The sequence below is a fragment of the Peromyscus californicus genome, unplaced genomic scaffold, assembly GCF_007827085.1.
Source record: "Peromyscus californicus insignis strain IS unplaced genomic scaffold, ASM782708v3 Scaffold_4__1_contigs__length_199733344, whole genome shotgun sequence".
Lineage (NCBI taxonomy): Eukaryota > Metazoa > Chordata > Mammalia > Rodentia > Cricetidae > Peromyscus > Peromyscus californicus.
The window spans coordinates 185,647,199-185,662,108 of NW_026294562.1; the positions used below are offsets into that span (position 1 = coordinate 185,647,199).

At 43.2% G+C, this 14,910-nt stretch overlaps 1 protein-coding gene across 1 annotated transcript in view; it reads left to right on the forward strand.

Annotated features, from left to right (window-relative positions):
* The first annotated feature begins 401 nt into the window (after nucleotides 1–401).
* LOC128124192 (leukocyte immunoglobulin-like receptor subfamily B member 3-like) overlaps nucleotides 402–14,910 on the forward strand; it is a 101,587-nt gene continuing 87,078 nt past the window's right edge. Inside the window, exons 1-4 of the mRNA XM_052760385.1 lie at nucleotides 402–543; nucleotides 682–984; nucleotides 1,857–2,003; nucleotides 2,312–2,362. Of these exons, the coding sequence (XP_052616345.1) occupies nucleotides 402–543; nucleotides 682–984; nucleotides 1,857–2,003; nucleotides 2,312–2,362 (643 nt within the window). The remainder of the gene's footprint in view (nucleotides 544–681; nucleotides 985–1,856; nucleotides 2,004–2,311; nucleotides 2,363–14,910) is intronic.

Here is a 14,910-nt window from a genome sequence, read left to right on the forward strand (position 1 = left end):
CACTCCAGCCTCAGAGACAAATCTCTCACAGGGAACTCTCTTCCAGGACTGACTCTGGGCCTCAGGAACCTAACAGCTGCATGTAAGTGTGTCCTCGGGTGCCTCGGGTCCTGACTGAAAACAGGGGAGCATCTCTGGGCAGTGGGCATGGAGAATAGCAGATGTGGGTTGATGCTGTGAAACTGCAAAGGATTCTGGGGCAGAGTGTTGGAATCTAAAACTTGATGTCTATTGGCATAGCTATTGATTTCCTTGCAGCAATACTTCCAAAGCCTGCCATCAGGGCTGAGCCAGGATCTGTGGTTGCCAAAGGATCTCAGGTGACCATCATATGTGAGGGAACCTCAGATGTTCAGGATTACTATCTTTACCATCAGGGAAACCTAGTTTCTGTGCACAGAATGACGCTGATCAAGCCTGGAAACAAGGCTAAATTCCTCATCCCACTTATTAAACAGTCCCATGCCGGGCAATATGTCTGTTTGTGTCACAAGCCTCCTAATTGGGCAGAGAAGAGTGATACCCTGGAGCTGGTGGTGACAGGTAAGGGTTCAAGCCTAAGTTTCTACATTCAGGACAGGGGTCTGTCTGTTCTTAAGAGTGTTTAGCTCCCACATCTCAATCCTGAGGGACAATGTGGGCTGTGTGAGCCCATGTAACTTGTTACTTTCTTCTGCCTAGGGTATTTCTCCACAAAACCCACACTATCAGCCCTGACAAGCCTTCTGGTTACTTCAGGAGAGAACATGATCCTCCAATGTGCCTCACGGGAGAGATATGACAATTTTATTCTGACCAAGGAAAATGAGAAGTTCTCCATGCCCCAGGACTCACAGCATATAAACTCTACTGGGAAGTTCCAGGCTCTTTTCCATATAAGTCCTGTGAAAGTCATTCATAGAGGAACGATTAGATGTTATGGCTACAAGAATAGTACCTATGTGTGGTCGAAGCCCAGTGACTCCCTAGAAATACACATCACAGGTGAGGTAGCCCCAGCAACTGTCTAGTCATCTTTTGAGATCCATGGGCTCTGGACCCTAAGGAATCCCACGCAGGAAGGTGCTGAAAGAAGCTCCTAGCTCTTGAACTAGAGGTTTAGAATGTTAAGGAAGTGGTACCTACAGGCCATAATGGGAAGGGGCAGAAATATTATAGGAATCATCTCTCTTCCTTCCAAGGCTGTCCAGGAAGGAAGGACAAGGCTGTCCATCATCCTGACCCAGGATGGCCCTATTCTGGCCCCTGGTGAGGCACTAGCCCATCAGTGTTTCTTTGATATCAGCTTCAATAGATTTGCTCTGTCCAGGGAAGGGAAGGAGGAAGTGACCTCTCCTGGCACCCTGGCCTACAACCCCAAATGGGCCCTTGGGCTGACTTTCTCCTTGAGCCCCATGAGTGTCTCCTGTTGGGCAAGTAAAGATGACGTGGTATACACAGACTCTCTTCTGAGGGACTATACCCCAGAGACATTCTGGATACCCTGATCACAAGTTGGGAGCCTAGCCAGTCCAATCAGAGACCCCCATTAGAGAGTATGGGCTGTGGAAGTCCAGGTTGTGAAGGTCAAATTGAGGGGTGTGGTAGAGTTGCAGAGAAGAAGTTGACTCAGTGAGACCCAAGTCCTTAGAGACTAGTGCTGATGAAGGATCATCTCAGATGAAGGTGAGGCACCCCTCATCCATCCCTCTTCTCTTCAGGTCAGCTTTTGGTCACACCGACCCTCTCAGTGTACCCAGGCCCCAGAGTGTCTTCTGGAGAGAATGTAACCCTGCTGTGTCAATCAAGGCATCAAATGGACAGTTTCCTTCTGTCTAAAGAGGGGACTGCACACCCACTTCTGACTTTAAGATCAGTGTTGCAAGCTGGGTTATACCAGGCAAAATTCATCAAAAGCAATGTGACCTTTATCGATGGGGGCATCTACAAGTGCTACGGCTCTGAAGACACATTGCCCTACTTATCGTCATACCCTAGTTACCCTGTGGAGCTTGTAGTCTCAGGTAAGCGGTTTTTGGCCTCTCCATGCTAAAAGGGTAACTCATGATCCTACCCTGGGAAGAGCGCTTAGCTAGAACATGAGGGGAAATAGGTAGGGTGGACCCCATGGGGATTCACCACCCCAAGTTGTAGAACCTAGCATCAGTCCTTCAGAGATTTCCCATCTCACCTCTTTATTGAAATTCAGAAAGTTCTAAGCGGACAGCAGGAGAGTCTTATGTAGCTTCAAGGCAGATGTAAGTAGACAATGGGACATGAAGTCTCCAGAACCAGCCTCTCTCCTTCAGACTCCGCTTGTTTTCTTTCCCAGGATCCTTTGAAGACCCAGATTCCTCATCCCAAGAGCCCATTCCAACATCTGGTGAGTGTCACTGACTTCTCTCTTGTGAGTTTGCTCCATCTGCAGGCTGTCTACCAACCCTTAGGACATCTGTCTGGTTCCTCTGTCAACTCAGTTTGTGTCCAAGGACCCAGAGGCCAAGCTGAGATCCCAGCAGTATCTGCAGCATCCCAGAGACTTAGAGGGTGGGATGCAGAAGGGAACATCCAGATAGAGAAGCTAGGGCTCAGACTGGGGAGGAGCAGGTGGGTGGGGTTGAGAACAGAGTACCAAGCCCCCATCTGTACATCACTCTCCAGCATGCTCTGGATACCAGGCTGTTATCCCTGAGTATCCAGTCCTTAGGAATAGTGACAGTATGTTGAAATGTAGACTGGGGGGGGGGGGGGATGTTGGGAGGGGCAGAGATACTTATGTGCTTGTGAAGACTCTTTTTTTTTCACACCTCTGCATAGATTTTCAGAGGTTTGTGTACATGTTCTGTTCACAATTCTGGGCTTTGTTCCCTCAAAGGATGGCCACAATTTGGGCATTCTTTCATGACTTGGGGTTTCAGTGCTGTATATGTCTCTGGGCAGTTTTTTGAATATTTGTCCCATTAGTGGGAAGTCCTTTGTGATTGGGTTGTAAATGATTGTCACACCCCAAAGAGGTCTTTCCAATTCTGTTCGTTCTGTGCTACTAAACTGGAGATGGACACTTTGAGAAGTGGAGGCAGCTGCTGTGCAGAATGGCTGCTGGCAAGTGTTTGTCACAAACAACCTCTTAGTCCTCACCTAACCCTCCCTCAGGACTGTCCAGGAAACCTCCCTCTTGACACACCGCAGTTCTTCATTCTGTTGTGATTTACTGAGGACATGTGCATCAGCCAAAATAAGTTTGAAAATTTCATCTTAACGTCTTATTTGTACCCAAACATTCTTGTCTTACGTGTATATATGTATGTGCACATCTTCCATGATAAAACCACTTGCATGCTCACCTATAATAAACATCGTATGTTTACATGTGAAAACATTCATGCTTACTATTTTTGTTCACTTGCTTAATATTGTCCAGTTGGCTGTTATTGTGTGTCCTTCTACATAGATTCTAAAATGTGGAAAAAATTAAGATTGTTGTACTTTTAATTGTGTGTATATATGTGGAGAGAGTATGTGCTCATGACTAACGTGCCCACAGAAGCCAGAGGCATTGAGTTCTCCAGAATGTAGAGTTACAGGCACTTGTGAACCCCTACATGGGTGCTGGGAACTGAACTCAGGTCCTCTGCCAGAGCACTGAGTACTCTTATCCACTGAGCCAAATGTATCCTCAAATGTATCTCTCCGTCCCCAAATGTAGAAACAGTTTGTTAAATGTTTTTATTTATTTATCTTAGTTTTGACAATATATAAATTTACATTTCATATAACATAAAATATATAAAATGCATATTATATAAGATATACGATAAATATATGACAAATACAACATATACGAAATATATTATTTTATATAATATATATAATTTATATATATATATTTATAATGCATTCTGTGGTGATTAGTTTTTTGTCTATTGAAACAAGCTGGAGTCATCTAGAGAGAGGGAACATGACTTGAAAAGATGTCACCATCGAATTTGTCTGTAGGCCATTTTCTTGATTAATGATTGATGTGGGATGGCTCAGTCCACAGTGGGTGGCATAAGCCCAGTGATGTATATGAAGGCAAGATGAGTTTATGGAAAGAACCCTTAGCCAACAGTTAAGTAGTTCATCCCAAACCATCATGATCAGAATAACATACATTACAGAGAGAAGGAATCCAGGAAATAGTCAATGACCTATTCTCTTAGCCACTTTATTTATTCTCTTCCTATTTTATGGTTCTTACGAACGGTTGAGACCACCAGCTCATCACCAAACATGTCAGACCCCAAAACAGGTGAGTAAGGACAGCAGATACAGAGCTGGCTGCAGACAGTGAAGCCTTGTCTAGTGGGGGTAAGTGCCCTGTGTGGAACATGGATTCTGGACGGCACTGTGACCTCTGTGTCTGAACTCACCCAGGCTCACATCTCCAAGGTCACACAGTGGAGAATCTTACCAGGATCACATTGGGTGGCTTGGTCCTGGTGGTTCTTGGAATTCTTCTATTTGAGGCTCAGCACAGCCCGAGAAAGACACCAGATGCAGCCAGGAGGAGAACAACGGAGACAGCAGTACCCATCTCTGAGTGGTGGAATAACGACTACTGTGCGTACTGAATTCTACAAGCTGATGTGGTTCTGGAGTTAAATCTGGGCACAGACTGGGTGAACTCTGAGTTTGGAATCTCGAGGGCAGTGACATGATTTGGAAGCATGGAGACGTCAAGAATGTGTTTGAAGAGAATTATTCTTCCATTAAACTCTGATACTTTCCCACAAATGCTGTTATTTTCTCTGACTGGTCCCTTCTTTTCTCACCCCTTTGCCTCCCTAAAGTACTCATTTTCTATTGTTTTTCCATGTAACTTAATATTTTGGGTTAACAACTGCATTCCTTCGTGAACGACGCAGATGCTTTATTTCTAACTCAACCCCCAAAATTTAATGAAAAAATGAAATCAATTGGCAACGTCAGTCTCAAGGTGAAATAGCTAAATCTAAAGTGACACACTAAGTCATTTCTCTCTCACCAACACCTCTAGCAACACTGAGGAATTGTGGGAGGGGAGGGGCTCTAGCTTTAGGGAGGGGAGAAAATGAACATCCCCCATCTTCTGCTCTTCTTAAAGTGGTCTTTAGAACTGACACTAGAAATCCATGCAGTTTGAGTTTGAATAGCGGAGTGAGATGAATCCTAGCTCATGGCTGTAATCTCAGTGCTCAAAATGCTGAGGCAGAAGGATTATTGTGAGTTCAATACAAGCCTCGTACACATTGTGAGACTGTCACAAACGAAATAACAAAAGAGACCAGAGGAAATCTCTGATTTGCTGGACAGGGCATGTGGAGCATCACTGAAGGTGGTTGTTTGAAGGTGAGTTGCTTCAACCGTTCTTAGAGTGGTCACTTTCATGAATTATATCAAAACCTTGGGGTTTGGCTGTCTCCTACATCCGGGGCATGCTCTCCCATTTAGTCAGTTCTGAATGTCAGAGCAAGACACTTCCACAGAAATTCAGTAACTGATCTTATCTGGGCTGAAAGTTCAGGTCACCATGAACCTATTTTGTCAACCATTTCCTCCAGAAAATAACAAGGTGAAGATTGGTCAGCCTTTGCAATCCAGTTTCTGTTGTTACTAGGCTGTAAACTCTAGCTAGAGGACCATGACTTGGAAAGTGTGAAGGATCATCTGCTCTAAGTTACAAGCTTAGCTCTGATACTTTTGTCAACAGCTCCTCACACACTTCTTTGGGAATTATAATCCCCACAATGAACTAAGATCTTGATAAGAAAGCACACTTACAGTTAAGCAAAATGAAAATTGACAGAAACCACTGTTGCTAAGAAAAAGAAGCCAGGCTGTATGCATGGCAAGGAGATAATCTTCCCCAAGAATTTTATCTATTGTTTTGAAGTTTGCATGAGTTTTAACAGCAACATACCAGCATGACAGGATCATGGTAACACTGATGTCTAGTGTTGATTTAAGGCATCAGATATTGTTTATATTCATATGGAAACTGAGAGCTTCTCTCCACAGAACACCATTTGAGGCACAGATTTACCTCCTGATAGTGTGGCCTATTACCACCATCACATGGACTTCAGAGGTAGCTGAGGCTTGGAAAAGATGAGATTTCTATCACCAACTTGACTGAAACATAGATGTTAGATCCATTCACAGAACTTCTCTTTGCAGAGCAAATTACACCTTTTTACAAGTTATTTTTCTTTTTCATTAAATGGATGTGTTTGTTGACAACATCATACATGTACATACCTCTCTCTGATTATTCTTATCCCATCCTCTTCTATTTCCCTCCTATCCATAGCAACTCTTATCTCATCCTTAAAAATCCTAATCCTTTATCTGTGTTTCTTTTGTAATTTCCCACCAATTTTAACCAAAACTGTCCATCTGAACCTGTGTTTAGAACTGTAGGAACCTGGCAGGTACACTGATGGGTGTGCAACTTAAGACAGTGAGTCTCCTTGACCCAGAATTCATCACGAGTCAATAGCTCATGATCAGAGACCCATGAGTCCCTACCTGACCCATAATGGACTGATGATAGGGCCAGTAATTTACACATCCAGTGCAGGCTACATAGTTCACATTTGCAATGGCTGTGTTATACCTGGAAGTCATGACTTGGTGGCCATTCTCCCAATCTTCTGGTTCTTAGAGTCTTCATTTTTCCTCTTCCATGATGTACATATGCAACAATATCCACCACAAATCCACACACCCATGTCATCTCTTCTCAGGTAGCTCTTAGTAATATAGTTTCCATTTTTACATATTGTATTAAACACTGAAGTGATAAGTGCAGAATGAACACTCGTAATATATTCTTTAAAACACCAGGGCCCTTGGCGGATACCAAGCTATCCTATATCCCATTACACGTGTGTAGACATTTCAGGCTGTGCCCCAGATTCACACCCCCATGGTTGTTATATTTCTTCCTAGTTGCTCAAGTGACTGTAAGAAGCCTAACATATCTTCTCAGGAACATACCAGAGAGTCCTTCGCTGGACTATGGTCCATCAACCAGAGCCCATGCCCTTAAAAATACAGACTGTCGGATCTCCAAAGAGCTATCAGTTGCCAGCATTGCCTCAGCTATGGGTGAGCCTTCATGTCCAACTCCCCTCTCTATGCTCATATTTGGTCAGACATGAGCTTGTAAGGGGCTTGTAAATGTTGTCATCACTGCTGTGAGTTCAGACGTGCAGCTGTCTTTCTGGGTTCAGAAAACACTGCCTCTTTGTAGTCATCCACCATTTGTGGCATGGCTCTTGGACACCGACTATCCAAGGCTTCTGTGTGGCCTTTGGTGACAACATGGACCATGGACTTCAACACAGACCCTAGCTTCAATAGGACCATGGGCCCAGACATGACCTTCAAGAGCAGCCTAGGCCCGGGGGTCATCTTGGCCCCAGATGGCTGAGCACACCACTCTGATCATTATGTCATAGCTGCACTATGGCTTTTGGACACCAACATGGCCTCAGGTTGCAGGAAAGACCCCAGACACCCCCACAGCCTTTGGTGATAACAGAGGCAAAGTCATCAGCAAAGTTTACCCTGATTGCATTAGGGCCCAGGCATGGGCTTCACTTTCAGCTCTGGCCCTTACATCACCATGGCACTAGGTGGCAGTGCAGGCCAATCAGACCAGTATGGTCGCCATTGTGACAAGGCTCTCAGACACCTACACTCTCTAGAGATATCTGAATATCTTTAGGCATGTTACCGGGCTGCTCCAGTAATGGAATCTGGTAGACATCACCCCTGTCCAAAGAGGCAGCATCCTATCCTCATTTCATCTAAGAGCAGACTAATAAAACTCTGCTTATGAGCCTGAGATCTAGGACCTCAAAGGGACCAACATGTGCTATACATAATTTTCAAGGTTCATCCCCAAACTGGTTTTCATATCCCAGTTCCATGTGGTCTTAGTCAGGGTTTATATTACTGTGAATAGTCTTCATGACCATAGCAACTCTTTCAAAAGACATTTCATTGGGGTGGGTCACTTGCAGTTTCAAAGGTTCAGTTCATTATCATCATGGAGGGGAGCATGCAGGCAGACGTAGTGCTGAAGAAGTAGCTGAGTCCTACTTCTTGCAGCAACACAAAATGGTCTGAGACACTGGTTAGTATCCTGAGCAAAGGAAACCTCAAAGTCCTCCCCACAGTGACACACTTCCTGCAACAAGGCAGTATCTGCTCCAACAAAGCCACATCTTCTAATAGTGTCACTCCCTATGAGATTATGAGGGCCCATTGCATCCAGACTACCACAACATGAAATTCATTGTCTCTCAAAAAGTTCCTTGCCCTGCCCTTTCTGAACTCAAATGACAATCAGTATTCTTCCCACAGAGAAATTTTTATTCAGAAGTGAGTGAATGATACTCTCTAAGGAGTAGTATTTACCCTTCATGGAGGTGGAGGCCAAAAAGGTTGTCTTCAGAAATCCCCTTCCCAACCACTACACCCTGATCCAGAAAGTACCAGGTGACTATTGTTTGGAGCACAAAAGTCCTTGCTCTTACAGATTGGGTTTCAGAAACCAGGTATGTTATAAAAGCAGGGTTGGCTTTTCAGGGAAAAAGATGAATAACCTGTTTTTCCACCCTGAATGCTGGGGTTGGAGGTGGATAATATTCTGGTGATTTATGGTGTCTGTAGGACCAGGCCATATCAAGCTCCCACAGGCAGGATTGAGGTGGCTAAGAGTCTAGGTGACCTTTGCATTGTCTGTATAGGCAGTGGCACCCCCAAACTCCCACAACTAAGACCCGAGGTGGCCAATAGTTCAAGTGATCTCTGTACTATCTGCATGACTGAGTCGACACCAGATCCTTCCCTAGGCCTTAAGATAATGCATTTACCCTATCTCTAGAACCTATCTTCTTAGAAGAAGTGATTTGTACTTTGAGTTGAGTTCCAACATAGTTATGCTTTCTTGTGTACAGGAGATTACATTATACCAGACCTTTTTTTTTCAAATTGTACTGTGCTTAAATATGTTTACAATAAATTGCTCAGGGTCAGATTCTAGAAGTTTGAACCAGCACTGGATACCTAAAACTTGCTAATCCAGATTTCCTTCTTACCTCATGCCAGTTGATCAGAGAAGGACCCTATTTGGAGCCAGAGGTGAACAGAAGAGAGAACAGTAGACCCTTCATGGTGACAGAGTCTGAGAAATAAATCTGAGTATCTCATGTGTTTCTGTAAGAAAATATAGTACCTGTATTAGGGAATTGTTGTCAAAGAGTATCCAGACAGTAGATGTGTTTAAGTACAAGGTCCATCTTCTAATAGTCAATGAACAGAGAAGTAAATCACAATGACCAAGTATTCTAGATTTAAAATTGCACACCAGTGCACTCTCATATACACCCAGGCACACACATATATATATGAAGTTGTATAACTAAATATATTTTAAATTGCACATCAAACTGAAGGAAATGGTTAAATTAAAGGATAAAATAAAAATTCTGCAACAAAAATATCTGAATAATTTATAATTTAAATCTTTATCACCATAAAATTTTTTTTGAGAAAGGTCAACATAAGGTAATGACAATGTTAGCATAAATGATAATTTGGAGAAAAATAAAACCATGTTTTAATTGTGGTTCTTAGAGTTACAGAACTTACAGAACAAATCTCTTTCTCTGTTTCAGTCTCTGTTTCTCTCTCTGTCCCTGTCTTTGTCTGTCTTTCTCTCAATATATATACATATATATATATATATATATATATATATATATATATATATATATACACATGAATTTATTGGAATGACTTATAGGCCGCATGTAGTACAGCTTATCTAATAGCTATCTGTGAACAGAATGTCCAAGAATCTAGTAGTTGCTCAGTCCCACAAGGCTGTGTGTCTCAACTTGTCTTCTGTCTATGCTAGAATCCTGAAGAAGTAGACTTCAACACCAGTGAAAAAAATGGATGTCCTGACAGGTGAGGGAAAGCAGGTAAAGAACAAACACACTCCTACTTCATCCATGTCCTTCTAGCAGAAGGTGTGGCCCAGATTAAAGGTGTGTCATCCAGCCTCAAGATCCTAATAAAAAGCATGCTGTCTTCTTGCTTCAAGATCCAGATCACATGTGTGTCCTCCATTTCTGGATTATAGTTCATTCCACATATAGTCAAGATAACATCCCACATTATTTATGTATAAAATCTGTACTTGAAAATATAGTGAAAATTCATGCCTAAAGATGAGTGTTGTGTGCAGATATGTATTCCCAGCACTTGGCTGATGAAACAAGGGGATTATGAGTTTGTGGCCAACCTCAATTACATAAGGAATTTCAGGCCAGATTGTGTGACAAAGAGAGTTCACATCAGCTTATGGAACTCAGAGAGGCCTTGTGCCAAATAAAATTTTAAAACAGTTTGTGGATACAGTGTAAAGAAAGTATGGAAAGACATGACCAATGTACTCTGTGAATATGTGGAATTCTGACAGTGATTACCTTTCATTTGCACACCAAAGAGGTCTTATTTCTAATGATGGTGTGGTGGTTTGAAAGAAAATGACCCCCAAAGAGAGTAGCACTATTAAGAGGCATGGCTTTTTTGGAGTGGGTAAGGCCTTTCTAGAGGAAGTGTGTTAATGTGCAGGTGGGTTTTGAGGTTTCCTATGCTCAGGATAACACCTAGTGTCTCAGTTGACTTCCTGTTGCCTGCAAGATGTAGGTCTCTTAGCTACTAGTCCAGCACCATATCTGGCTGCATGCTGCCATGCTCCCCACCATGATGATAATGGACTGAACCTCTGAAAGTGTAAGCGAGCCCCAATTAAATGCTTTCCTTTATAAGAGTTGCAAAGTTGGTCATGGCATCTCTTCACAGCAATAAAAACCCTAATTAAGACAAAAGATTATGTAATACTGGTAATGTTTATCAGAAAAAGACAAACTGAAAGGAACGTATTGTCTCAGGACCACAAGATGAATTTCTCAAAGTTCTCAGCACTAAGGAGATTTATTTTCCCCAGAGGGACAGAAGGCAGGGATAAGGGTCAAAGACAGGAGATAGAGGATGAGGGAAAAGGGGAAGGGAACTAGGGAAAGGGGGAAGGGTTATTTGTCCTGGAGGAAAAGGACTGCCTCCAGATATAGAGAGGAGACACATATGGCACATAGAAAATGGTAGTTGATAAAGATACAAGAGGAAACCCTGTGTTAGAATGAGGTGGTTAATTTTAATTGGGCATGTTAATTAGGTGAGCCAAAGGGGGCTTTTGATTGCTGGACTTTAATACTTTGATAGCTAGACCTTGGTAGTTAGCCTCGGGAGGAGGGATTAGCCAAATAAGGAAATGGACCTTGGTGGCCTGCTCTAGGGATGTAATCTAACAGGTTGTTAGCAAGGCAGAGGAAATTGAGGAGAAGGGCAAGGCCTGCCTGAGCCACATGTTCCTGTGGGCTAGTGTCCCTTCATTCCCAACTTTTTGTTTTATTATTTGGTGGTTGGGTGTTGGGTAAGTGTGCATCATTTTCTCTGGCTACTTCCTGCTGACCCTGAAGTGACATAGTTTTTATGGGACCCAAGAAAGCTGGGGTATTGTTTAAGACTGGGAGGAACATGATGTGTCCATTGATGTCCAGGTTCTGTGGGACAATCTGAGTATGGGGAAGTATAGTACATGAGGCTGGACCAGGATATAGATTTCTAGGAGATAGCTGAGTCTAGTGCTGGAATTTTTGGAGCAGTCTGTAGCTGACTTGAAATCTGTTGGGAAAAGTAGACAAGGTATAGAGGGGAAGTTAAGGAGTTTAGAAAAAACTTGTCCCTGGATGTATATTTAAAACTGTTAGGTTTCATTGTTACTGTTCATGGTCCTGTTAGTTATGAAGAAGAATCTGAAGACCAGGGCAAGGGGAAGAGATCTCATCTTTAGGAATAGGCAACGCAGGAAAACTTTGGGTATTAGTTGACAGAAGTATTTGTCTGGATACAGTTTGCACGTTCTCGAGAGGAGCCAGAAAAATTTAGATTGGCTATATAAGGTTAATACAGAAAGAAAAATTACTATGTGAAAGCAGGGTGTGGCTGTGTTGGGGAGAGGGCCAGTGTGTAAAAGGTTGGGGGGTTTGCTGTGGGAAACTTGAGAGAACATGGCTTTGGTTCCCAAAGGGGGAGTTTATGGTAAAGGGGACAAGCAGTCGGTAGTGGGGATGGGGCTTTGGCAGCTGGGGCATTGGTGGTGAGAAGGATTGTGACTAACTCAGGGTACTGAAGAGAGGTGAAAGGAAAGCAGTGAGAGGCACTGAAGTAGGTATCAGGGAAGTTTGCATGACCTCGACCCAAGGGAGGGTTTGGCCATGAAAGGGTGTGTGTATGCGTGTGTTGGAGAGGATATAGCTTGGGTTCAGTTATATTTTTTATTTGGGATTGTAGGATTTGTTCAGAGTGCTTGATGTCTGGACAGTTAAAGAATTTAGGGGAGTCAGTTGGTGGTAGAGTTTAGGCAATCATTTGGACAGAGGAGAAGTAGGAATGTGAGAAGAGAGATGAGATTTGTGGGGAATGGGTGATCTTGAGGGAATAGGAAATGGAGGATGAAGATGAATACACCAAGCACGGGTTGGCAGAGTGTCTTGTGTTGAAGGAGGGCCAGGTATCTGGATGATCTCGTTACTGGCTTATGTAGTAGGACAGCCCAGAGGGAAGAGGATGAGTCATGAAAGTGGAGTGAATTGTAAAAATGGGGTAGCAGCTTGACAGGCTTTCATTTTGGTTGTGGCTATTGTCTTCACTGATAATGGCGGGGTTGATCTGATGTGGCCAACTGACAGGAAGGAGCTGCCATCCACATGAAAATCGTAGACAGAAGTGTAGGCTGGAAGACCTTCTTGTGTATAGAAGTGATGGAGTAGGAGGTTTTGAGAGCTTTGGACAGGAGTGCACAGAAACTGGAGAATGTTGAGGCAAAGGGACAAGTATGGAGGGATTGAGGGGAGGACAAGTAAGGAATGTGAATGATGAAATTGGAGGGATTGAATCCTAGTGGTGGAAAAGATTTAGGTGTTGAGGGAGATATTGGTGGGAATAGATTGTGATAGGGAATCAATAGACTGTGAGAAGGGATCCCAGAGTTAACTTGTTAGATTTACACGGGGAAGTCAGCCATGAATGGTGTTATATAGTTCTGGAGAGGTGGGTGGCAGGGGCAAAAGTCAGTTAGGAAGTGTTTATGTGTTGTGGAAGTGTAAGGATGGAAAGGTTTGCATAGATCTGGGAGGTGGAGAGCAGGAATAGAAAGGAGAACATTTTAAGTTTAAGTAATTATTTGTGGATGGGAAGAAGGAGGATGTGTAGGAGCAGCTTTGTGTAGGGAATGTACCAGGGTTATCCAGAGACTCACAAGTGCAGGAAATTGGCCATAAGGGCAGAAATAAGGAGTGGAGATGGGCAAGGTGATTTAAAGTGAGGTGTCTAGAGCTTGGCATGAGAGAGAATTTAAGATAGGTGACTTGGGGGAGTTGAGCTTTGGAAGGTGAAAACCGGTAACTTCTGGAACTGAGTGAACTGAGAAGTTAAACAATGTCAGATTGTCTATCATAGAGGGAATGATTGTAAAGGAGGAGGTTATCTATATACTGAAGTGAGTGGGAGAGAAAAAGGTGGAGGTAGGTTAAGTCTGTAGTGGGTGTCTGGCCAAAAAGGACAGGAACTGTCTTTGAATCCCTGGGGAAGGACAGTCCAGGTCAGTTGGGATTGCTGAGAATCAGGGACCCTCTATGTGAAGGCAAAACAGTCTTGGGAGTGGACGCCCAGGAGTATTGAAAAGAAAGTGTCTAAGATTTCAGACTGAAAAGTGTGTGATGTTGCCATGGATAATAAAGAGGATAACCAGTGAGTTAGAGACTTAAGGGTGTAAAGGGACAACAGTTAATGAAGTGAAGATCCTGGACTAGGTGGAAGGTTCCTTTGAAATTTTTTGACTGTTACTAGGGGAGTATTATCGGTTGGAGAAGTGTGGCATAGAAGTGATGAGTTTGTGGCCCAGGTATAGGCTGGTTAAGGGGAGGGAGTATTGGGGTTTGGAGGTGTAGGCAGAGGGTTTTTGAGTTTGATAGAGAGGGGTTTATGATGTGCAGCAAAAGAATGAGAGATGGTACCCCATACAGTGGGATGGACTAGAGAAGGAGGCAGAGGGCATGAGAGGTTTGGGGATTTTTGAGGAAAGGAAGAGGATTGATGCAGGAGTATCCTGGGAGTGGTTGTCATGGTGAAAGGCAAGATATAAATCAGTTCTAGAAAGGACACCCTTTTCCAGTAAGGGAATAGGACACAAGGGAAAAAGGTGGAAAAAAAAATAAAACCTTGAAAGCAGCAAGTTAAGGGAGGAATATGGAGGACTGATTGTATATCCTGACTGGGTGAGGTAGAGGGATTAGCATAGAGACAAGGAGAGAAACCTGAAACAACTTCTCAAGGATCTTAAATTACTTTCTCAGGCCCCTAAATGACCCACTCAAACCTTCCTGATTTACTTCAATTTTCATATCTTTGAATCTTAACTCACGCTGTCATAACTTTAGTCCTGTCTTAGACCTTCATATCTTGTATCATTCATTTTTTCCTGACCTACATAACTTACCTATTTCTCATAACCTTCAGAATTCAAATCTTTCTTAGTATGAAGCCTGTCAGCAAGGTGACTGTTTTTTGTTGTTAAAGCTACAGTTAGCCATCAATATCATCAGAGACCTGAGAAGGATAAATTTGTATAGGAAGTACAATTTACATGGTTTTGTATCAATTAAAATGACAGAGACTTACTGACTTCCTGGACAGTCACCCTATGATCTTCTGTGGTCACTGGAGACAGAGGTCCCAGGGCAGCATCAGTCATTGGCTACCAGGACC